At 46.8% G+C, this 26214-nt stretch overlaps 1 protein-coding gene across 2 annotated transcripts in view; it reads left to right on the top strand.

Moving 5' to 3' along the window:
• Window positions 1-26214, top strand: part of KIAA0586 (KIAA0586 ortholog) — a 2241463-nt gene that overhangs the window by 1438073 nt on the left and 777176 nt on the right. For both annotated transcript variants that reach the window (XM_069637413.1, XM_069637412.1), the window contains exon 22: window positions 1249-1424. In XM_069637413.1, the coding sequence (XP_069493514.1) occupies window positions 1249-1424 (176 nt within the window). The remainder of the gene's footprint in view (window positions 1-1248; window positions 1425-26214) is intronic.

Raw genomic sequence — 26214 nt, 5'->3', positions numbered from 1 at the left:
CTGTTTGGGGACTAACAGAAACTGGTTTGTGCTAGTAGGATGCTGAGATGCATCTTTCATTTGTTGCAATTACCAGGCCCAGAACTGGAAAACGCTTGCAAATTCTGTGGTGGGGTCAGGAAACCAGCCTTCAACTATATATCAAAAGGGGAGAGTAATCCTAGTCTCAGTGAACACTGTGTCCGTCTTTCTTTTATTTTAGTGGTAGTGCAGAGATCAGGTTAGCATAGGTTTGACAGAGGACCGATCTTTATTTGTTGGACATCCTGACAAGCAGCTTTTTTAAAGAGCAGGTAATTCATCGTAGTGTTAGGGAATTAGATGAGGTTTTCTTTGAGTTCAAAATAAAAAATCCTGTTTAAACATGTCCTTGTATCCACCTCCTATCTCTGATTTACCACACCACCACTTTTATCAGTTCTGCTCATTTTTTAGCTAAGTGGGAGTATTAGTTGAATTTAACCTCTCACTATTGTCAAAATTCTTGATGTCTTCAATATTACATCTCCACGTCTATTTTCCTGCTCATGTTGTTCTGTTCCCTGCCACGTTATTTATCCCTAAATAAGAGCCTAACATTATTAAAGGTATTGAAACATGTAGGGCTTGCACAGCATTGTACATTTGCACAGTTGCTGAATTTCTCAACTTTAAATTTTGTGTACTTTTTTTCATCTGTTCTGTTTGTTCCAACATATTGGGTGTTTGGTGTTCACGTTGTTCATGTGTTTTCAGATATGTCTTTCTGTATTGATGAATATAAATCATTTTACTTCTTTCCTAACTGAATGTCTCTTTCATGATTTAAAATGTTTTTATTTATGAGTTTCAGGATTGGCATTTTGAGCCTTTCTATAGCTAGGCCATACCCCCTCCCCTCATCCCCTCACCCCCCCCACCCCACACACACACACACAGACACACACACACACACAGACACACACACACACTCTCTCTCTCTCTCTCTCTCTCGCTCTCTCATTTTGTCTTTTAGAGCTTTATGGTTCAGCTCACATGGCAATATATTTTGGGGTGCCCTCTAATTGTCTTTTTTATTTGGTCCAACAACCACATTTCTCAACAAAATCTATGGGTGGATATTTTGTGGTGAATCTGCTGCATAACCCCATGACATTTATAAAAACATGTATGAACTCTAACGGAAATTTGTGGCTTGAGATCATGGTTGAGATTCTTTTTTGCTGAAGTTTCACAGATATCTCTTTTTCATGTGGATGTCTTTTTTAGTGGATGCAGCTGGTGGTCAAGGTTTGCAGCTCTTTGTCGATACTGGAGTGCCCGTAGACTCTGACTTAATTCGACAGTTTGTAAATGAAGCTGTTGCAGAGACTGTTGCAGTTATGCTTGGAGAACGAGAAGAACGAAGAGTGGAAAGTGTACCTGCCAGCTCAAGAGATGTTGTGGTAATTTGGCATTTTCTTTGTTGCCTACCTTATTTTCCAGCCATATGAGCTCAGGCCCTACGAACTGTCCCACCACTGTTAGCTGTGCCAGACTTGGTGTAGGTTTGAGTAAGAGAAGGGTGATGGCAAGTACAATTTTGCAAATGACACTTTGCCACGTGTTCTGTGGCAGTCTATAAGACATGTGAAATCCTCTGAATATGTTAACTACAATGGTTGTTTGTCTATCACATAGTATGCCAGAGTTGAAAAGTATTTATTGAACCACTCTTCGCCATGCCAATTTTTAAAGCAACACCAATAAGTGTAATTCTAATGAAACGGTTATAGAACCCATATAAGAAAGTTCATAACAATTCAGAACATAAGTCCATTGTAATATATTTTATTTCTGCATTGCTTGGTCTGACCCCATTATTCGGAACCCTAGGTCATAGAAACGTATATCTATGAGTACCATATAAAACAAAAGTGTAGGTTGGTTTAACATCTTCATAAGTACCATAGTGAAATTAACATTTAATTTCCTTATACCATATGGCAGCAAAAATATGTATTGGTAGAATTCGCATTCCCTAATTTAGAAATTGAGTTAAGGTTCTTTGAGCAAGCACTAAGGATGCACTCTTGCACACGCCATTCTCCCTGGAAGTAAAATGCCAGTTCTTACTCAGAGGCCTGTTATCCATTACTCGGCTTTACCACAGCTCATAAAACAATCTTTATATGTGACATTGACTGTGGGTGTTGCCACAACAACTCCATATTATTACAGTTTGGTGAATACAGGTTGGATAAACACCTATATAGTCTAGGAGAAATACTACAACCAAATGGGTATTATCCTAAAAGAATTGCACACAGGGTTGCAACATATGTGCACTCCTCCCAGGTATCTCGCAACTTAGCAGTTCAGTGTCGAAATCATAAAGTTAATGCCTAATATTGAGTCCTTGTCCCTCCTTTGAACATCATAATCTACAACTATTAGTTCCAAATTAGACGGGCAACGAAAATCCCAACTTTGGCGTGCCAGAAGGAGGACTCAGACAATGGAGGAGATGTCCAACAGAAAGATATCTTTAGGGATGAAATAATGCTTGCTGGGCTATGGAACCCAGAAAAGTGCCCGACCTCTAAATCACAATTCAGTGCGCTAATGGTCTTACTTCTTCTGGCATTACTGCTACTGTCAAAAATGGAAAGGGAAAGAAGCCACGACAGAACATGAGTGGATAGCTAAAATATGGAATTTAGCAGTGCGGGAATGGGTAACATATCATAGTTAAGGGGAACAAGCAAGGATTAGACAAAACTGGGGTTCGGTATTGGCCTTCCTACAGAAGCAGCACCTGTGCCCTCAAAACTTGAAAATATTGGCTATTATGCAAAGATCATTTTGCTGTAGAGAAAGGTTGTTGACAGTGTTAGGGAGAATTCTCTCTTTAGGCTGAATGTCCTAACCTAGTGAGTCCCCCAGCAGCTTTGCTGGATTTCTGGAGTTTGTTTTTTCTCCTGCCAAAAGTGAGACTCTTTTTCTCCCACTTTTGGACATGATTTATGGTTTTCCTTTGACTGTTAATGTGTTTTATGGGCTATGTGGTCCTTTACTCCATAGGGTCTGATGTGTTTTTACTATGTGTGTTACACAGCACCCTCCATGCAGTGACACAGGGGTGTCATAGTGACACCCCACCATAGACTCCATACCCTGGGACTGACTACTGTCTCCCAGGGCATGTAAAGTCACCATTGGCTTTACTAGTCCCAAATTATTAACAGAAACCAGTACAAACCATCATATTGTGGACGTACTGGTCGGGGCAATTCGATTGTCCCGGGGTCTGTTAGTCGAGGGGGCACGTCTCCGTCCCCCCTGATCGAGTTTTGGCTGGTGGCAGTGGATACTACTTTTTATATTCGACCGCGAATATAACCCTATGGGATTTTCCCATTGTTCGAGGCTACCAACTTTAATTATTTAATTCTCATAGCCTCGAACATACCGCCGGTTTATTTATTTAATATTAATTCGCCGGTTGGTATTTTTTGCCAGGACTCGATTCTAAAATGGCTTTTGTGTTCTCTTCTGTGACTCCAACCCAAGTCGAGCCCTTTGTTCCACTTTTTGGAGGGCTTCTCCACAGAAGCCTCCAAAAGTAATGCCACTCTGTCTGGGTACCACAGGCGGTGTGGGAGGGGGTTTAGGCACCCTGGTCTGAGTTACCTTGGTAACTCAAGTCGCTCTCTTATGTGATTGGCCCAAGTGGTAAGCCTGCCGGCTCACCACTTAGCATGTTTGATTGACAGCTAGGCTGAGTGAATGGGGGTGTGCTGCATAAAAGCAGGGCTTTGGGGACTGGAACTTCAGAAGTCGCCACAGGACCTGAGAATCCGACGAGGGAGAAGCTGAACCTACCTACCACGACGACACCACCGGTGGAGCCCTGCAGAACCGACTCACCACTTCCCGACGACAGAGAAGATCTCCCGGCTGGAGAGGCTCCTTCCCCTGACTGGTGGGCACAACCAGTTTACCTTCTTCTCTTCGCACCCCAGACCGGCTTGTGGTCGAATTGCCCGTGCCAAGCACCCTGGCAACCGGATAGCCACTTAACACTGGACCGCAAATCAAAGGACCGCTCCTTTTACCTGAGAAACTCCGTGGCTAGTTTCTTCCCTGGCAGTGCAACAGACTCCTGTCTCCCTCCCCGACGAGATCCTCTCTTCCCCCGGACGAAGCACCGACTTGCATCCGCTGCCAGGAACAACTGCCCCCGCTGGAGTATTCTCACCACTTTAAGGTACCGTGTCCGCCAGGCCTCCCTTTCTAAAGATTGCTACAAGGTAATAATAACCCCTTAACCTTCTGGACTGGGCTGGCCGCCTTGACGTTCTAACTGGTCCCTTTCGTTGGTCCAACTCCTTTTTGAACCGTTACAAGACTTTTGTGCACTGCAACCGTGTGACCTTGGACACATTTCATTTTGATGCTCTTAAAGTGGATCCAGCCTATTGAACTATAACTTCACGGTTTTACTTTGCCTTCCTCTCTTGTTGTGTTCTTGTCAAAGTGTTGGGACCTGTTTCAATTTATCCTCTGTTTTTCTCTCCCTTTTAAAACGAATTATTAGAGTGCCATCTGCGATAAGCGCTCACCGCTGTCTGAAAATAATTGGGGCTTTACTTAAGACTTGTCTAATATTCTTCTAAGGGAGTGTATATCTTTTAGTGACCGTGTTTTTGAATTGCGTACTATCAGTGCCTGTGTGTTTTTCTAGATGTGGTTTTAAATAAATAATGATTTCTCCAGCATTGGATCTTTCATAGATTCAGATGCTTGAATATTCCCCGTCGTCAGACTGGGAATCCTCGGTGATAAATTTAATAATACATTTTTTTTTTAAATATATATACATTGCTACCTAGCAGTGCATGTACATAGGCCATAATGGCCTATGAGCCATTTCATTGTGTAGTCTCTCCACCTCACTTTGGTCCTTTATGGCCCCAGCCAATGAGGTGGCATGGCCCAAGCTCCGCCCCCGGCAGCCATCTTCAGATTTTTCACCGCAGTCTAACAGACACAGGGAATCCTCAAGCTCTCTGAGCTTTTTCAAATTCTTTCTACTTTTGTGTGGAATATATTTGGAAAAATATATTCCATCTTGTTCCCCTTCTTAGGGGCTTTGTTTTCAATTACCCTTGGAGACAAAACTTGTTGTTTTCCTCTCAAAATCGTCGACTGAACTTCTCTTCAGAAATGGAGGCACCTCAGGCTGTCAAGAAGCCTTCCCTGTTCAGGGACTGCACGAGGTGTAAGAAGAAATTGGTTTACTACAAAGACCCCCACGAGCATTGCATTTATTGTCTGTACCCGCATGACATTAAAAAATGCGAGATTTGTAGAACTTTTTCCACCAAGACCCTTCATGACAGGCATAGAAGACTCCTTTCATACCTGGAATCCAGGGATCAATCTTTGGACGAAGAGTCTGTCAGAACAGCTCCTGTCCAATCCAGCACTCCATCTGAGAGACAAACTTCAAAGAGAAGGGCCTCTTCAGTGGAAAGGAGTTCCTCTCCCAAGTCCAAAAAGAGGAAGCTGGAATTGATACCCTTTCTGCCTCCAGTTGACTTACCAAGCCAGAAAAAGTCAGCAAAATCTGCCTCCAGAGGTAAGGAGGAGTTTGCAAAAACGGGGGGGGGGCAGTCATCGGCGGGTAAACCGTCCACGAATGAAGGGAAAGGTAAAGGCCCGTCATCGGCCATACCGTCGACGAAACCATCATCGACGACGACGCTTAAGACATCGTCGACAATTAGATCATCGTCATCGGACATGTCGACCACGAAGCAATCGTCGACGAACAAGAAACACCACTCGTCCACGAAGCATTCATCCATGACGCAGTCGTCCACGGAACATACTCCACATTCGTCAACGAAGCCCTCGTCGACGGGAAAATGTCAGTCGTTGACGAAGCCCTCGTCGACGGGAAAATCTCAGTCGTCGACGGCGAAGCCCTCGTCGACGGGAAAATCTCAGTCGTCGACGGGAAAATCTCAGTCGGCAGTGAAGCCCTCGTCGACGGGAAAATCTCAGTCGTCGACGAAGATAGCATCGTCCATAACACCTTCAGAGGCACCACAAATTTCGGCAGTTACGGAGGAATTACTGCCGTCCACATTTGAAACTCCTGTCATTGAAAGCAATATCATTGAGAAGAATACTGAGACTGAACCACTGGTACAGCAATTTTCACCTTTGGGGCACATGGCAGAACTTCCGGATGTAATTCTTCAGGAAGAATTCTCTGATGCGGAAGTGGTGGAAGAGTCCATCGGTCCCTTACCGAAACAATACAGCCCTCCTTGGCACCCGTCCACGGGAGAATCCGAATATCCTCATGACCCGATACTCATGTTATCCGTGCAGAGGATTGTAGAAGAATTTTACAAACGGCAAAGGAAGAAGCAAATCCCGATTAATCCCTTAGAAGCAGGAATTATTCCTAGAGTCATCTCCGATTCCAGGCACATCTGGTTGCTCTCCTCACAGGAGTAGACCGCAAAAACGGATGAGATCACCTGCTCGAAGACCGAGGAGCAGCACCCACAGTGCTTCACCTACAAGAGTCCCGTCACCACAGTCATCGCACAGACCGCGATCTCCGGACGTGGATCCTACGATGGTACCGTCCACTATCTCGGTATCAGACTGGCAGGAGGATCCTTTTGGAGAATTCTCGGAACCAGAAGAAGGAGAAATAACACAGGAGCCAGACGCACCCAGTGAGTGGGATGACTACGTAGTCGAGAAGCCCAGGAGGAGAGACTCGCCGGGCAAGGCCTCACCGCCGGATGATCTCGTCTCTTTCCACACCATTATAGGTAAAGCCGCAGAATTGTTTAAAATTCAGGTTTCTTCGGAGGAAAGGCAATCAGTGCTCTATGAGCACAGGGACAAACGAAGGAGGACAGTGACCACAATTCCTCTCCTCGATACCATCTGGGATTCCGGATCCAAGATCCTATCCACGCCCTTATCGACTCCGGCGTTGGTGTCCAGGCCAGAAAAGAAATATAAAGCTCCGGATTCGGCACCGCTTTGTTTGAGGGGTCATACGAAACCAGACTCGGTTGTTACAGTGGCGGCCAGAAAGAAACTCGCCAACCCCTCCTCACCGTTGTCGGCACCACCGGATAAGGACGGACGTAAACTGGAAGCCATGGGCAGGAAAGTATCATCTTCTGCATCCCTTACAATCAGAGCGGGCAATGCGATGGCCATGACCGCAAGGTTCGATCGCGATCTTTGGCTCCGCATGTCTAACTTGGCGAAGCAATTACCACCGGAGCTCCAGGAGGAGGCAAAATCGATAATCGCGGATGGTGAAGCAACATCGGATCACATGATCGACGCAGGGGTTGATGTGGCCGAATCAGGCTTCAGGCAGATGGCGCACGGCACAGTGCTCAGAAGGCAGGCCTGGATGAAGGCTACTAACTTTAGACCTGAAGTCCAGGCGCAGATATTAGACATGCCGTTTGATGGCCAAGATCTCTTTGGAAAAAAGATAGATGACCATTTGAAGGCAATCAAGACAGACACTGACACAGCCAGAGCCATCAGTTCTTTAAAGGACAAAAGTAAGGACCATCGGTCTTTTCGTCCCTTTAGAGGTTCATCTTCCAAGTTCAGAGGATACGGTCGTTCCTCCTATGGTCAAAAAGCACAAGGCGGCACGTACCAAGACAATAAATATCAGTCATCCAACAGATACGCCCATAGAGGCAGACGTGGCTCCGCCCAAGGGAAGTCACAAGGCAAGCAAAACTGACGACCAATTTCCTCCCCCCCTTCACCACACCCCGGTGGGGGGGAAGGGTGAGCCAGTTATTCCAGCGCTGGCAGTCAATTACATCGGACAGATGGGTGTTGCAGGTGATCTGAAAGGGTCACACCTTAGAATTTCTGGAGCAACCTCCTTCTCTGCCTCCAACATCTCGCAGAGTGCATATGCTAAAACAGGTCATGTCCGAAGTGCAAAAACTGCTCCAGAAGGCAGCAGTAGAACCAGTACCTTATTCTCAGAGGGGAAAAGGTTTCTACTCCCGATTCTTCCTCGTCAAAAAGAAAAACGGTCAATGGAGACCCATCTTGGACCTGAGGGCACTCAACAAATTCATCAAGCGCATAACATTCAAGATGGTAGCTTTACAAGGGGTGCTACCTTGGTTAAATAAGCACGACTTCTTGGCCACTTTAGAATTGGAGGATGCATACTTCCATATTCCGATCCATCCAGCGCACAGACAGTTCCTCAGGTTCACAGTGGGAGAGCTCGACTTTCAGTTTCAAGTGCTCCCGTTCGGGCTAAAATCGGCTCCGAGAGTTTTCACAAAATGCTTGGCACCGGTAGCGGCAAGTCTCAGGAGGGCAGGAACGAACGTTTTTCCATACCTGGACGATTGGCTGATAAAGGCAAGTTCCGCTGCAAAGGCTCGCTCGGCAGTGTCGAGGACTGTCAACCTCCTAAAAGACTTAGGTTTCTCCATAAACCAGATGAAGTCCTGCCTCGTTCCCAGCAAGGTAGCTCTCTTCCTGGGAGCCGAACTCGACACCAGCATTCCCAGAGTGAGGCCATCCACAGAAAGAATAGCAGCGATTCTACGCTCAACTTCGAACTTCCTACAGAAAGAGACCACATCCGTACGCTCTTACAAATCCCTATTGGGCATGATGTCATCATGCATATTCCTCATACCGAACTGCAGGCTTCGCATGAGACCGATTCAGGAAGCTCTGGACCACCAATGGAAACAAGCTTTCGGATGCTGGGAAGACATTGTCCAGATTCCATCGACGTTGCACAAGGCCCTTCGATGGTGGAATGTTCCGAGGAATCTTTTGCAGGGAATGCCGTTTCAAGCACCGACATCGACCCTCCTGCTGCAGACGGACGCTTCCTTATCAGGCTGGGGCGCTCATCTGGCGGACCTCCAAACCAAGGGATCTTGGTCGGCACAAGAGTCCCAGCTCCACATCAACGTGTTAGAGCTCAGGGCCGTAAGGTTAGCGCTGAAAGCTTTCCTACCGGTTATAGCTGGTCAAGTTCTTACAGTCCAGACAGACAACACGACCTCCATGCACTATACAAACAAGCAAGGAGGCACGAGGTCTCAGATCCTGTCGCAAGAAGCCCAACAGCTATGGGCATGGGCCTTGCGCTACGGGATACAGATCAGGGCAGAGCATCTTCCAGGAGTGGACAATGTCCTAGCGGACAGACTAAGCAGAGAGTACACAGCGTCACACGAGTGGGAGCTGGACGAAAAAGAAACCCAACGGATCTTTGCCTTATGGGGCCATCCGCAGATCGACCTTTTTGCCACCAGGAACAACAAAAAATGCAAGAGATTTGCTTCAAGATACCCGGAGCACCAATCACTGGGAGACGCGTTCTCAGTGGATTGGTCGGGGAAGTTCCTCTACGCCTTCCCACCCATTCCCCTCATGTCGAGGGTACTTCGCAGGGTAAAAGAACAGGATTGTTCTTTGATTCTTATTGCACCGGATTGGGCACGGCAAGTCTGGTACCCGACGCTGAGGCACCTATCCTGCCGACCCCCGATTCGTCTCAAGTCACATCAATATCTACTGACACAACAGAACCGCAAGGTCCTCCACCACGACCCGAGGAGCCTGTCTCTCAAAGCATGGTTCCTGAGCAGCGCAAACTGATGCACCTAAAGTTACCATCAGAATGCTGGGATATCATCAGGGCCGCTAGAGCCCCGTCCACGCAACTTACCTACACCAGGAAATGGACCAGGTTTTCCAAATGGTGCGAGACCTCTGCGATCGATCCCCTCTCGGCCTCGGTTGATCAGATTCTGCCCTACTTGTTGCACCTGGCTAAGTCAGGTCTCTCACTGTCCTCTATCAAGGTCCATGTGTCAGCCATAGCGGCCTACACAGTAACCGCGGAGACGCAAGCCTTACTTTCCTTACCAGCGGTTAAGATCTTCCTGAAAGGACTGATGCGTACTTATCCGCCTACACCTACACCAGTTCCAGACTGGAGTCTCAACACCGTCTTAACAGCCCTCATGCAACCTCCCTTCGAACCCATACACAGATGCGATATGAAATTCTTGTCCTGGAAGACATCTTTCCTGATAGCCATCACTTCAGCCAGAAGGATCAGTGAGTTACAAGCTTTGTCTTCTGAACCCCTGTTTACTTTGTTCCAGAAGGACCGCGTCATCTTAAGGCCTCACCCGAAGTTCCTCCCCAAGGTACTTTCGGAGATGTCGTTCATTGAGCGCATTGTGTTACCAACCTTCTTCCAGAATCATGCTTCTGAAGCGGAAAAAACTTTACATTCTCTAGACGTTGCTAGAGTGTTTTACTTGCAAAGAACCAAGGAGTTCCGCTCCTCAAACCGGCTATTCATTTCTTTCTCTGGCCGTACCAAGGGTCAGCATATATCTAAACAAAGTCTGGCACGCTGGGTATCGTCCTGCATCACCCACTGCCATCAATTGAAAGGCGACCCTTTAACTAGACCGCCGTCTGCGCACTCCACCAGCGGAAGGGCGGCGTCAACGGCATTCCACGCAGAGGTGGCCTTGAAGGACATATGCAGAGCCGCCACGTGGAGCACTCTGCATACCTTCGCGAAACACTACTGCCTGACTGAAGACCCCAACAAAGAAGCTGCAGTTGGACAGGCAGTGCTCCGCCATCTTTTTGTATAAGGTAGGACCAGCCTCCTTTCCCACCTTTCCCGAAGTAGATAACCGTTGTGTTGCTGCATGGTAAAGGTTTGATCAGAAATATGTTTTTCTGTATTTATGCATATATGTATATAATGGTGGCATGTTTTAACTGCTTGGTATTCTATTCATGCATCTGAATCTATGAAAGATCCAATGCTGGAGAAGTCTTAGTTACTTACCTGTAACTGTATTTCTCCAGCATTGGTATCTTTCATAGATTCACATGCGCCCGCCCGCCTCCCCTGAGAGGCTGCTCCTATGCTCGGCATCCATCATACTGTAATCTATACGGTTCAAAATCTGAAGATGGCTGCCGGGGGCGGAGCTTGGGCCATGCCACCTCATTGGCTGGGGCCATAAAGGACCAAAGTGAGGTGGAGAGACTACACAATGAAATGGCTCATAGGCCATAATGGGCTATGTACATGCACTGCTAGGTAGCAATGTATATATATTTTAAAAAAAAAAAAATTATTATTAAATTTATCACCGAGGATTCCCAGTCTGACAACGGGGAATATTCAAGCATGTGAATCTATGAAAGATACCAATGCTGGAGAAATACAGTTACAGGTAAGTAACTAAGACATCTCTTTTACACCAAGCCCTGGTCAGTGTTTACTTGTTCTACTGCATTCTTTTGACATATTGTGAATACTCTATATACTTCCTAACTCTTCTTGAGGGAAGTCTGGCAGTAAATCAACTTGGTAGCAGTCTGTACCACACAGATTCACTTGGTAGCTGTGGCTGAGCAGTCAAACACCTGTAGTCTTAAATCTTTTGCAGTGGTCCCAGAAGGAACTGCACAGGTTTCTACCTAACAGACAGATACACACGGCCAATCGATCGTAATCCCAAGGGAAGGGGAGGGTGGTGGGTGGGAGATGTAAAGGGAATTTTGGGGGTAGGAAGGAAATTGTTTTGACTGTATTATTGTTGGAAATCAAATGAAGGAAAATAAATTTACAAAAAAAAGACTGGCCAAAGCAAACACAGGACAATACAGAATATAGAACTGACAATACTACACAACACCCAGAGATCACCTGAAAACAACTAACAACGCCCTTCTCTTTGTACTACACACACCCAGAGGGCTAGTGAAACAACCCACCAAAAAACATGCAAACCGCACACCACTCTTTAATCATAGTACAAACCCAATACCTGCAAACAAACAACTCAGACACTGGATGCCACACTTATGGACACACCAAACCCAGTGCACATAAAAAAGCACACTCTGAAAGCTCACATGCTCAGATTTCAGTTCCTCTTGGTTCTGCACGCATCAGCAGATGAGCACAATTTCTATCCTCTCCCCCGTTCCCTCACTAACCAACCCTACCCACTTTTCTTACAGAGCCGCATGAGCGCCTGGAGACCATGCAAATGGCAGCAGTGCGCGTGGTATAAATCAACATAACAGAAGTCATACTTTACTACAGGAAGTTTAACTCGAAGAAAATGCCTTACTGACCCTATTGCTAAAAGGGAAGTGACCTACCTAACAAACTAAACTAAGAGTGCTCGTCAGTATTAATCAAAATAATACATTGTGTCCTCTGTCCAAATCCCAACTTCTAAACCTACCCTACCACAAGAGTACACAACTTAAAAGGAAAAGAGGACAATGTTCATTATTTTGCCGTGTCCTAGTTTTTCCAGGAATCTCTCCTAGTTTTAAGTTCTGCAATTATTTACAAGTTTCCTGACTTTATCAGTTCCTGCCCATCTTGTCAAAGTTTCAAATAAAGAAAAGGTGTGCCACCTGTCTATATATATTTTTGTGAAAGTGTTTGTATTCTTTCGGGGTCGGCTCCAGCCCCATAACAGTTGGTGGGCTGAGGTTTTGGCCAAAGGTTGGCATACCAGTCTGGGGTGTACTGGCAATAGTGAAATTTGACCAACCCCACCCATTCGCCCTGCACAGGGGTGGAGCGGGGTCCGGCCCTGTGCTATCAGCATACACGATTTTGGGAATTTGCCAATTTGGTGATTTTTTGAAAATAGGAAGATAGGACACACTATGACATACACAAGGCTATTGCAGACCCTCACGTGCATGTCGGCTACAATGCCGGGCAACGCCAGGGGTACTGCTGGTATATATATCATAAACTCTAGTTCCACAAAATGTACAATTGTCTGTCTCATTGATCGTTGGGATATTTCTTTAATCCTCCACCAACTACGTGGGTTTTTCCCCACAAGATTCCACTCTTGTTTGGTTCTAGTTTCCCCTTGGGGATGATTCATCACTTGTTTTATAGGGCCCTCCTGGTTCCCTTGCTTCTCTTGTTCCCAGTTGCTCATTTTATTCATAGGAATATTGGTATCCCTTCCTAGTATCTTTCCCTTGGCTTTTGTGTGGCGTTTGAGCCGTTTGGCTGATTCCAGAGGTTTGGGTTGTTAGGGCTCCCATACCCACTCTTATTATGTATGTCCGTCTCCCTCTATGGATCTGCTTTAATGTTCTTAATATAGCTTTCCTTAGGTCTTTGTAAGCTGCTTTGAGCCGTTTTGGCTGGTTTCAAGGCTCAGGTTTTATAGGACTTCTGTAACCACTCTTATGTAGTATGTCAGCCTCCCTCTCTGGACCTGGTTATCCCTCATAGGGATCAAGCCCCTTTGTTCTCTCTCCCATACTCCTGGTCTGGTCTCTGTACCCTCCCTCTGGTGTGAGCACCCTGCATACCTTCTCGGTAGCAGGTCCTGCTCCAGCGAGGTGGTATCATCAGCATTCTCCCCAGCTTCTGGCCGTCCTCTTGCTGCTATCTCTCTGTTTTTGCATTGTGCGAGCAGGGGGCTCATTCCTCTCTCCCTCGGCGTGTTTGGCATAGTTTCTTGAGCTCTAAGCCCACCATGTCCTGCTCATGGTCACAAACTCCCTCTGGGATGGCTCCACAGAGCCCTGTGCCTCATCGGCCATGCCTCTCATTCTCTCGAGCTTCCTTCCTAGTCTTTCTTTGGATCTCTCTCCGGGTCCTTCTCCACAGTCCGCCCCGCTCGGCTGCATGGCTCTGCCTCAAAATTACATCGGTATAACAGAGGCTCGCCTCTGCAAATCACTTCTCCTCCTCCTCCATACAAGGGAGAAAGTCCTTTTATTCGTGGCACTAGATACAAAAGGGGTGTGTTTGACTATCAAGCCCATTGAGAGGCCAGCATTGCCATGAGCCAACTGTTCAAATGCATTTCCTACATTATTTGGAGTTCATAGCTGCTAGTCAATGGCCCTCATTATGGGGTTGCCAGTAAAACATGGCGGTAGGTGGCGGGTTACCGGCAACCCGTAACGGATACCGCCACCTGACATCCCGGTGCCACTGGGATATCACAGGTGACGGCAGTAGTTATTTTCCATTCCCATGGAGTACCATGCCCCTACTGGCAGACTCGTAGGGTGGCGGTACGTTGCTACCAGCACCTTTATTTCCGGAACGCCAACCTTCTAATGAGGCCCAAAGTCTCAGTTGTAGGGAGTTCCTTACCAGAATGGGAGTCTCTGTCCCCTGGTCGGGTTTAACTCCCATTGAGGACCCGCTTTCCCAAACCCCTAAGGTGGGTTTTATTTAGCGGGCTCACCTCCCTATCCTCAAAGGGGGTGGCTCCCCCAAGTTAATCCATGGTTCGCTGTTAATAGGCTAAATGTAATATATTTTCCCTGATTATTCGTGTTTGTAATGCTCCTTGCGCCAGTTGAGAGCAACAATGAGAAAACAGATGCTTGTTAGGGTCGATTTGATCCATCTGGTGTTTACGTTGGGGGTTCTTCAGTATTTCTCCTCCTTGTATCCTGTATGTAGCTGGCTGGGAAATCATTTTATTTGATGGAATCCCTTAAACGAATGGTCATTGAATTTTTAAAAAACTGGGGAGAGTCACCCCCTTCTTTCTATTGATTTTTCTCTAATGGAATGTTCTAATGTATTCCTTCTTCCCATGGATTCCTCTTCTATGATATTGAATTTGCAGCACAACTGTTTGTGAGAAACGTCTCTATCACCAAGGGGTGCAGTGCGGCTCTGTGTTGGCTCAGCCCAATGCCACTGCGGGCTCTGCGCTGGACATGACATCAATGCCAGTTGATATTCAGGCGCAACACCTGTGACCTCTGTTCCTTTTTTCTGCGTACTCTGTTCGCTTCTTAGCTTCGAGTTTAGGAAATGCCCAGCCGCACTAATACCTCAGTTTTAAAATCTTGCATGGATTGAGACCAAAAGATGTTGGTGTCGGACGCCCAAAAGGATTTGTTTCTATTGCCTGCAGGAGAAGTACAATGCCCAGGAATGCAAATTGTGCCAATCCATGCATCCAAAGGCTCTTCGGGAAATGGCGGCAAGCCGCTTCACATATTTCCACAAGGAAAGAAGTGAAGAAGTGCAGCCTCAGTCGAGGTTGCGTGTTGCAGAACACCAGTTTAAGGGCAGGTCATATGTGCGTATGGATATGCAGAAATAGCACAGCAAGAGGTCTCATTCCCCAAGTGTTTTTTCCCCTGGTCATTCTCTGTCTTCCAAGAAGAAGAGTCATTGTTCTAAGAAGGCCCCAAAGTGGCGCCATAGGTACAGTTTCCTTCCCATTCCCCCACCCTGAAGGAGACTTCATTTGAAGATGCAAGACTTCTTTCCCAAGGCCCCGGCACCAACTGCTTCAGCCACCCTGCCATTGGCTCTGACGGGGGGGCCGCTGCATTGCCTCAAAGGGTTTGGACCAGATCCCAAAATATATCACGACGCCGACACGCCCTAGACTTCGGCACTGGAGCCCCTCTGGAAAATGCCCCACTTCCGTTTAGGCCATTTATGTCCAAAATGGGACACATTTTTGACAAGGAGGGGTAATCAGTTCCTTTTAGAATGGAGTAGTGTGACTTCCCAGAAGAATTTTATGATGGTCCGGATCTGCAGGGTCTGGCCTCAGATCTTCAGGGGACCAGCAGACATGACATCTCTTCAAAGTTGGATATCTTACAAGCGCCTACTCCTGAAAAGCCTAAGGCTTTTTTCTAGATCCAGATGTCCAGGTTGCAGATAACATACTTTTGTCAGGCCCATCCAGAGACACCGAACAGTTTCAGTTGGAAGGCATTCTGAACGAGGCGCCCAAGGATACCATACTACTATTCAATGCGATTGTGGAGATTCTGGTGCTGGAGGTGTGGGAGAAAACTGCCTTTGCATTCTGTCAACAGAGCTAGCTAACAAACACCTCCCAGCTACCTGAGATCTTCCCTTCTTGACCACCCAACCCTTCCCAAAGAGCTTGGTGGTACAGGCCACAACAGCATATTTGAAGACGTCCACCTTTGTGCCTCTTTCCCTTGACAGGGAGAATAGGAGACTTGACACATGGGTCAAGTTGTTCTGCCTTGGGCAGCCTTGCTCCCTGGGCTCTGATTGCCTCCTGTGTGACCGGGAAATTATCCTTTGACCTCTGATTCACAGAAGCCAGTGTGGCTGACCAGCTTCCAGAAGGAGGCTTGAAGGATGGTTTCCAGGCCATCGTGCAGGATGGCAAGGTGGCTTCCAACCAAATTCTGCTGTCGGGACTTGACACAGTGGATTGTTTGGTGGTGCGATGTCACTCTTGAATGGGGACATTGGACTTTGCTCAAGGCATGCGGGTAAAACTCCTAGACATGCTCTTTTAAGTGCATAACCTTTTTGTAGCAAAGCCGATGACGCCTTTCAGATTTTCCAATCCTCCAACGTGACGCTTAAGTCTTTGGGCTTTGCTGTGCAACAGCTCTCCGCATCGTCTAACAGGGCCCATGATTTTTGCCCCTCTGCCCGCTATGCTTGATATGTCATTTATAATGCGAATGTACACAAGTGTTTCTTAGCGCTTCCAGGGGTAGATGTCCAGCTGCCCCAGGAAGACTTGCAAGGCAGATGCTTCCCAAGAGGTAGAGGCAGAGGTGCACATTAGGGTGCCCAAGCAGCAGCCCTTGTCCCCTTAGTCACATAGTGCAAAAACTCCTGTGAAAGGACCTTCTGCCACAAGTCCCTGGGGGGAGGGGAGAGATGTCTGATGTATGGGCATTACAAGTCGTTCAGCAGGGTTACCACCTACCTCACACCTCCACCTTGGCTCTGGACCCATGCTCCCGGAAGAGGTCTGTAACCCTGCTTTCGAAAAGCATGGTAGAATGTGTTCCATGCTCTCAATGATGCAAGTGGTGGTACTCAACTTTTTTTCTGGTGGCAAAGGAGGACAGCGGCTTGCGCCTGATGCTGGATTCAAGGCTGCTGAATTTGTACCTACGAAAAGACAAATTCAAGGTGGTCCCTTTAGCCCAGATTCTCCAAGCCCTCACTGCAGGACTGATTGGTATCACTAGTCCTTCAGTATGCCTACTACCTGTGCTTATGGTGAATAGCCATGTGGAAGTACTTACGATCTGTTGTAGGCTAACATCATTGCCAGTTCAGAGTCCTGCCGTTCGGCCTTTCTTCAGCAGCCAGTGTTTTCACCAAGCTGCTAGTGGTGCTGGCATCTTGCCTCCGAAAGGAAGGCATTAATGTATTTTCCTACTTGGATGACTGGTTTGTCTGAGCTCCCTCCCCTGACCAGGCATCAGCACATCTGTCCCAAACGTTCAGTCTATTGCTCAACTTGGGCTTTTCTCTGAACTTCAAAAAGTTTCAGTTTTTTCTGTCCCATTCCCCCTGATTCATCAGGGCAGTCTTGGGCACTCACATGGGCAGAGCCTTTCCACCCAAGTGACGAACATCTCTCGGATGTAAATCTCCTTCAATCACAGGGTCAAGTTCCCTACCTCGTCCTTCCTGCAATTGTGTGTAAATTTGACCTAATTACACCTGTTCTTTGCAAACTACATTGGCTTCCTCTGCAGGCCAGAATGCCTTATCAAGACTGACTTTATCCTATAGAAAGCCGTCCTAAGTAGCACGTCTGTGGACGGTTAAGCCTTGGTCTTATTGATGGTCCAAGAATGAGTAATTTAGGGAGATCTTCTCCAGAATGCGAGTCCTTGTCACCAAATAGGGAGTCTTCCCTGGTGAGGTCCTGGTTGCCTCTACTCCTCGGGAGGGCATCTCGTAGCGGGCTCACATCCCTATCCTCCCAAGAGAAAGGTTCCCACCAGGGAAGAACTGACTGAATCCTGCAATGTGTTGCATACCCTTTCCCTTATGAATTTGGCTTCCTCTTCTTCACAGACTGGGAATCTACTAAGAAAATCGATGTTCCCTTGCACTTTCCCTTTTCTGTGCTGTGAAACAGTAGGGTTGAAGGTCACAAACCCACTTCATTATTCGAGTGTTAGGGGAAAATAACTAGAGGAAACATTGCTCGCATGGTTTAGCCTCGGGAAAGATTCCAAGTGCGGACATGGTTGGCTTTCGTGCACACATTATTGTCCATGTGCGTAACTAAATAACAAGGTAAGCCACTTTGTGAGCATGCGCAATTAGTGAGCTATTATCGGTGAAGAGTTTGCAAGGGAATTTCCCCTTCCGGAATATTGGTTCTTTACCCATCAGTATAAAAAGGTGCACATTACAGCACTTTGTTATGTGCAATTTTATAAAGGAAATAATGACTGAATTAACAAAGATGTAAAAATATTGCTAGAATTAATAGAGTGGGTAAAAAATACCTACCAGCAGAACAAATATTGAAATAAAGGCAAGAAGGTGTAATGGTAGGGATGAGTTGTAAGTGTAAAAAAAACAAAAAAACACATTAAGGTTAAAATTGGGATGAAGGGGAAGGAGACGAGGAGAGTTTAGGAGTGGGAGGGGTAAAGGCGGTCAGGGGCTGTCCCCCTGAAAAAAGGTATTTATACAATGGGCAATGTAAATAGCATGTTGATATTTTTTCTTGCAATATTTATTGCACTTTGTACGTCACTGTTATTTCAGCAATAAAATCACAGTAAACAGCATCAAGTCTTCAAGGTCTGCTATAGTAACTAGGAAAAGTACTCAAATGCAGAGAAAAATGTGTATGCACATGAAAAGTATTGTATGCGAAGTATAAATAAGTTTAGGTGTGGCTATTTGTCGTCACTGCTCAGACAATGCAGAAACTGTTTTATGCCATTGAAAAAAACACTTATGTGTATTAAAAAAACAAATGTCGCTCATAACTGATGTGGCTGGCTAAATATTCAGACATCATACTTTTATTTGCCAGATGGAATAGGGAAATTAAGTGGAATATGCTAAAATAAAATGCCAATAAGAGTTCACATGCCACTCATAAGAAATAATTCAGGGGGCAGGAGAACATGTCAGCCTTATAACTAAGATGCACTCATAGCACCCATTTTTACTCCCTAAAAACAGTGCCCACCAGAAAATAGGGAGTAAAAATAAGCCTAACAAAAAATGGGAAACGATGCACACATAGGAACATACCCCTACCTACGAAGTTCCACTGATATTTTCGAATTCTGGAGGGAAATAGGCAGGAACTCTATTGCTGCCTGATCTCAAGGGAAAATTTAAGAGGAAATAAATAACATCTTTGAATAAGCGTATTGTGTCCCTAGTGGAAAAGCTAATTCTTTTTTTTTTTTTTTTTAACTCCCTGAAAAATCATTTGACTCCAAGTAGGAAGTAAAATCTAAACCGCGCCTGCTTCTGCTCCTCACATAAGTGAAATGACGGGGCACAAAATGCCCTAAAGTTTTGCCCACCATTCCTCACCACAGCCTAGAAAAAATTATTCAACAAGAGACTCACCAGGGTTTCTTATGGAGCTTCTTTGAAGGACATCAAAAAGATTTGCCTTTTGGGTTAAGAGCAGCAATGCTGCCTTCTCCTGTAACTAGGAGCCCCTCTTCTGCAATTTACTTATCAGTTAAACAAGATGCAAGGGGATGCCAGAGGCACTAAACACAGAACACATGATTTTATTGAAAGGCCCCAGCAGCTGAGCGTAGAAAGAAACAGAAGGTGCAGTTTCCTAGACTGTTACTAGAGTTTCCTAGCCTTCAATTCAAACAAACCCTTTTCCTTAACTGTACTGTTATATCAAAACATCTGACTTGTTTTTTGCTGCAGATTTGTTTTTCACCACAAGTAGTGTTCTCCTTTTCCTATTTCTCGTCTCCACCCACCTACTCCTTCCCAGGCTCCAATACTAGTTGACAGGGTTCTATAAAAAGTGAGGGATTGAAGTGGTAAAAGAGCACTGGAACATTTGCACACCCACAAAACTTTGCAAGCAAAACATATTTAAAGCTTCACCATGATACTGTGTGCAGTTTAAGAAAAGTAATAAATCTGCATACACAATTATTTTGCAGTGTGCACAAGATTGTTGGCAACATCGTCCACCCTATTTCTGTTGGTTAGGATTATACAAGTGAAACCATTTTTCCGTAGCAGAGAGTTACCATATCATTAACGTCTGTGCCTAATGCAACCCTGAAAAGTTGGAAGGGATGCAGATTGTGTGAAAAGCATTGTAGCTATCTGAATGTCTGTTGTCCTAATATTATGTATGAGTAGTACCAGGCATATCCCATACCCATCGACTTGTAGGCCACGTGAATGGTATTACAGTGTTGCTCTCCACCTATCGGGTATTGTTAGCAATGCTAAAATAGGGGAGGCTGAGCCTGACATCTTCATATTCAAAATCTGTAAAGCACAAATTAATATTTGAGTTAACTTGCAAGGGTACCCCATCAAAGCACCTCTATGACATTTGTACAAAGAATAGGAACCCTAGGATGCGGTTACACATCCATGTAGCCTGCTTACTTGCGAACAGTATGTGATATTTGAAGTGACAGTTGCATTACATAGTGTGGGTGACGCTTTTGTTAAGGCGCCAAGAGTAACAGAAATTCTGGTTATTGAGCGTTGTTCATGTTATTTGGTTAATGTATGCAGACATGTCTTTATTTATTAGATCCTCTGTTCCTGGAGGCAGATGTCGTGACTTGAGTGTCGTGAAGATATGAGGGACCTCCTCCCACCTGTGGCCTCAAGGGTTGCGCAGAGAGTGGCTTTGGTTTCTTTCTCTGCGGCACTTGGGGACGATGTCGTACTCCGGAACCATGGAACAATGGAGACCCAAGAACCGCTGCAAAGAAAACAGTAATAAGAACCAGGCAATGACAGTTACCACTATATGATAGGAAGTGAAGCAGGAATGATACTGATAACCTAAGGTATCGGGTGGTCCCGGGACTCACGTGGGCAGCAGATCCGGGTGGCAGGGCCCAGAGAGGAGTTGACCCACCTGAAGGTAATCCAAGGGCAAGATGAATGCCGGAAATGGTGTCAAAAGGTTCAGAATTACCAAACATACAAGAAGATGAGAATCCAAAGGAGTCCGTAAGCAATCCGAGGACTGTTACCAGTGAAGACAATGAAGTACAGGCAAGCAAGAGGGCAATCCAGAAGGCAGTCCTAGTAAACAAATCCGAAGCCGAGTAACCAGAAGAGCATAAACAAAGTACGTGACGCCAAACAGTGGTCTGAGGAACAGCTGTGAAGCGGTGACCGCACGGGAAGTCAGCGCTTTAATACTCGCTGCTTCCTGGTCACCTGACGTGTAACCGCATCACGTGAACGGGATTCAGCGATCACATGACGTGGAAGGAGTCGTACGCTCCCAGCGTACCCCAAGCGCCACGGCAAGTGCCAAGGGGAGGACGGGCGCAACCGGAGCTGTGCCATGCTGGTGGCGTGTCGCAGATGTCCTCGGAAGGCAGGCAGCCGTACACGCGTGTCCCGGCCCCGATGTGGTGTATGTGGGGAGAGCGTAGGAGATGGGCGGGCTAGGGGAACCCTCATGCTGGAAGTGGGTGCAGAGTGTGGGATGGGTGTGACAGCAGGCTGCATGACAGAGCCCCCCCTGGGCTGAGAGGGTTGTCACTGTTAGGGAGAATTCTCTGTTAAGGCTAATTTCCCAAACCTAGTGAGTCCCCCCAGCAGCTGGATTTTTGGGGTTTATTTTTTTCTCCTGCTAAGAGTGAGACTCTTTCTCCCACTCTTAGGCATGATTTGAGTATGTCCTTTGACTGTGAATGTGTTTTATGGGCTATGGGGTCTTTTACTCCATAGGGCTTCATGTGTTTTTGGTATGTGTGTTACACAGCACCCTCAGTGCAGTAACACAGGGGTGTCATAGTGACCCCCAAACATAGACTCCATACCCTGGGACTGACTGTCTCCCAGGGCATGTGAAGTCACCATTGGCTTTACTAGTCTCAAATTGTGAACAGAACCAGTACAAACCATCATATTGTGGAAGTACTGGTAGGGGTAATCCGATTACCCCTGGGTCTGTTTTCCAAGGGGGGGCACTGTCCAGTCCCCCTTTGTTGAGTTTCTGGCTGGTGGCAGTGGATACCATGCGAAATATTCCACCGGAATATTTCCTATGGGATTTTCCCATTGATTTTAAATGCACCACTTTTTGGTGCAATGTTAAAGATACCGCCGGGTTATTTATTTATTTTTTTAAACTTTTGTTTATTGTCAGAAAGTCGAGACAGGTATGGCATATCATAAGCAGAGGTATACAGAAATCACAGTATCACAATCAGGCAGTACATCATGCATCATAGATGGCAGTTCTGACCAGGGGGGGAGGATTGACCACACAAAATGTCACAAGGTGCCCCATACTCAAGGTGATGTAGCAGGCAGACCTGTCGGAAGGGGTGGAGCTCCACTCAACCATGTCTCTACTGTTTAGATAGCTGCAAAATTCAGTCCACGTATTCTTTGGGCGAGATGTAATGGGCAGGGATCCAATGTACCCCTCCTTGTACCCAAGTAAGGGCACTCAGCCACATCCCAAGGGTGGGGGGGGGGAGCGGCACATCCAGCCTTGTAATATACATTTCTTAGCAACAATAGCACTCGCATTTAAGAATTTTGACATTTTCTTTGCATTTTCTCCAGATCATATTCCGAACAGTAGGGCTAACGGGTCAAGGTACACTGGGGACCCAATTATTTCTGACAGCGCATTCGTGACTTCACGCCAGATCGCACTCTGCGCCGGATAAGACCAAAACATGTACATGTGATCTGCCTCCTCAGAATTACACTTCGGGCATGTGTGGGTCGGGGTGTGTGTAAATGTCGCTATTCTGTGCGGTGTATAATAAAGCCTATTAAGGAGTTTGTATTGTATACAACGGAATCTGGCATTAAGGGAGACTTTACGCGTATGTGCACACATTTTGCTCCACAGCCCCTCATCGATTTCCATTTCCAGCTCCCCCGCCCAATCATCCCGTGGTTTGAGGGACATATTTTCACGTTTTTCTAGTCGCATTTTATACAAAGAGGATATTATGCCCCTGCCCCCTGTGGAGTTTGCCATGTATTGGAGTTCGGGTGAGTCCGGGGGCTCGTCTGGGTAGGAGGGCCACAGTGCACGGACCGCCGCTCTCAGTCTATAGTATTGGAGTAGCTCGAGCCCAGAGTTGACATGTCCGGGCCGCCACGTTAGGGGGGTGATGAATTTGCCGTCGGGGTATAGGTCAGTTCATGCTCGGTATCCCAAAGCCTCCCAATGTCACATGAAAAGTCCAGGAAATTGTTGTAAGGGAAGCCATTTGTAGTATGGGCGAGGTTCATGTTTCGAGTTCAGAATCTGATTGCATGCTCTAATCGAGGTGGCCACAGGGTCTGCTGGAGCATCTGTCTGATATGTGTGATGTAATAGCAGGGTTATTATGTTGGTCCCATCGCCTGCCAGTTTTTCTAATTTAACATGCGGGGGTGGGTTTAAATGTGCGTACCAGTGCGTGGCGTGTTGGGCCTGCGCCGCAATCCAGTACAGGGTTAGGTCTGGAGCTGTGAAGCCCCCTTTTTCATAGGATGGGGTCATGTGTTGCCACTTCTTGCGGACATCCCTGGAATGCCAGAGGAATTGGGGCCCACCCCGAATGGAGCCTCTTGAAGTACTGCTTCCCGGGCCACACCGGAACATTAGCAAAAATATAGAGAAGCTTGGGGACCGCAATCATCTTTAGTAGGGACAGTCTGCCCGCCAGGCACAGGGGGAGTCTGCGCCTTTTCAACATCTAGGATTCAATGAGTAGTGCCGTCCTCTCATAGTTCTCTGCTAGAAGGGAGGCTTTGGTAAGTGACTCTTGCACTCCAAGGTACTTGATACCCCGTGGGGACCATCGTAGGGGAAATTTGCATGCTGGTTGCTGGGTCGCCGCAGTGAGAGGGAATATTTCAGATTTTGAATAGTTGATGGTAAAGCCTGAGTATGTGCCTATTTTTGTTATGTCCCGGATGATCGGGTCCAGGTGCGTGGAGGGGTTTCTAATATATAGTAGTACATCGTCGGCATACAATGAAATGATCTCCGGTGTGTCCTGTAAGCGAATGCCTTTGCGGGTATGTTTGTCCCTAACGTGGTCTGCCATGGATTCAATGGCGAGCGCAAAGAGAATGGGGGAAAATGGGCATCCCTGACGGGTACCTCTGTGCAGCGCAAAGGGAGAGGAGATGTTGGAGTTGACCAGCACCCTGGCCATTGGGCCTGTATATAGCAATTTTATATAGATCATCATTCTTGGCCCTATCCCCATTTTCTCCAGTACAGCCCATAAGTATCGCCATGAGACCATATCGAATGCTTTCTGGGCGTCTAGCATGACCGCCACTGCATCCGCCATTGGGTCAATTCTGGACATTACATTAAATAATCAATGGATATTGAGGGCTGTAGAGCGGCCAGGAACAAATCTGCTTTGATCTGCATGGACCAGGTGGGGCATGAGTGGAAGGAACCTATTCGCGATGATTTTAGCAAAGATTTTCATGTTCGTGTTCATAAGTGATAATGGCCTTTAGGAACCACAGTCATCCGGGGGTTTCCCTTGTTTGGGGAGGACAGTGATTAGGGCTTCCCTTAGGGAAGGGGGGAGGGTGGCTAATTGGAGTGCCTCGGTCCAGACCCCGTATAATATGGGAGCTAGAATGGCTGCGTGTTCCCTGCAGAACTCGGACGTGAGCCCATCAGGTCCCAGGGCCTTATTCTTCGGAAGGTCGGAGATTACCTGAACTATCTCTTCCAGGGTGAAAAGGGCTTCAAGTTGTTCCCTGGTAGTTTGGGAAATGAGGGTCATAGGGATGCCTTCTAATAGGTCATCTATGTCGTGGGCATTATGTTCTGGCTGGGGGCCGTAAAGATTGGAATAGAAGTTAGCAAAGGTGACAATTATGGCCGAATCTGACCAGTGTCGTAGGCCCTGTTCGTCTAAGATGCTATCTATTCAGGACCTGCCACTCTCCGCTCGCACCAGTTTACCTAGGGTCCTACCGGGTCTGTCGCCCTCACCGTACCTTCGGGCAGCCATGGGGCGCGCTAAGTATCGCACCTCGTCCAGGGCGTGGGACTCAAAAAGTTCCAGTTCCGTTCTGATTTTTGCAAGGTTTGCCGGGGCGGAGGCCTGCTCCTGTTCCAGATTTTCGAGCTTTATTTCAGAGCTATTTAGGGCCTGCCTAATGGCTTTAAGGACCCCCGCCTCCCTAGAGATGCACATCCCCCTGATATAGACTTTAAACGCCTCCCAACGGGTCCCCTCGGATGTGTCTTGCGTGTTGTTGCTCTCAAAGAAGGTGTTTATGTCCAATACAATATCCGCTTTAAAGACAATGTCGGATAGAGCCTCGGAATTAAAGCGCCAGGCGGGGGGGGGGGGGGGCAGCTAGAGAATTACCCAATTGAAACTGCAGTAGAACAGGGGAATGGTCTGATAATGTGCGTGCGAGTATCCTGATGTCCGCCACCCTGCCCACCATACAACCTGACAGTAGGAACAACTCTATTCTGGAGGAGCTGTTGTGTACCGTGGAATAGAAAGTGTAGTCTCTCTCATGGGGATGGAGCGTTCTCTACACATCGTGTAGATGGAGGGAGTTCATGTGTGCAAGGAGATGTTTGGCGGCTCGGGTCGCGACCCTTCGGGTCGTGGTTGTTCTGTCTAGGACATTGTCGAGTATAAGATTCATGTCTTCCCCCCCATATGATGGGAACTTATCTTGTAAGGATGGCGATCACAGCGTCTATGAATTCCGTGGAATCAGTGTTTGGGCCCATAAGTATTCACGAGCAGGCATTCCTCATTTGCCAGAGTTCAGTGGAGAATTACATATCTGCCCTCTGTGTCGATGTGGGACGTGTGGTGCTTGAATTTTACTGATTTGTGGATGAGAGTCAAAACTCCCCTGGACTGAGTGGAGAATTGGGTATAGAATCTATTGGAGCCCCAGGACGGCGCAAGGTTGGACGATAGGAGCTTCAGAGCATGTGTCTCCTGCAGCAGGAGCACCTTGACCCCATGTCTCTGTGCATATGCAGTGATCCTGCGGGATTTAGTAAAGTTTGTCAATCCACGAACATTCCATGTCATCATTTTAATAACCATGCTAACCTTTTATGGAACATCCCAACTAGTGAATCTGTCTTTGCTCACACTCTTGTATATAGCGGTGGCGTGGGTACGCCTTCTTTCAAAACCCGTCGTACTTTT

Source organism: Ambystoma mexicanum, chromosome 14 (assembly GCF_040938575.1).
Source record: "Ambystoma mexicanum isolate Mex_15411 chromosome 14, UKY_AmexF1_1, whole genome shotgun sequence".
Taxonomy (NCBI): domain Eukaryota; kingdom Metazoa; phylum Chordata; class Amphibia; order Caudata; family Ambystomatidae; genus Ambystoma; species Ambystoma mexicanum.
Note: the sequence above shows the minus strand (reverse complement) of the source record. Positions and strands in the feature narration are given on the sequence as shown.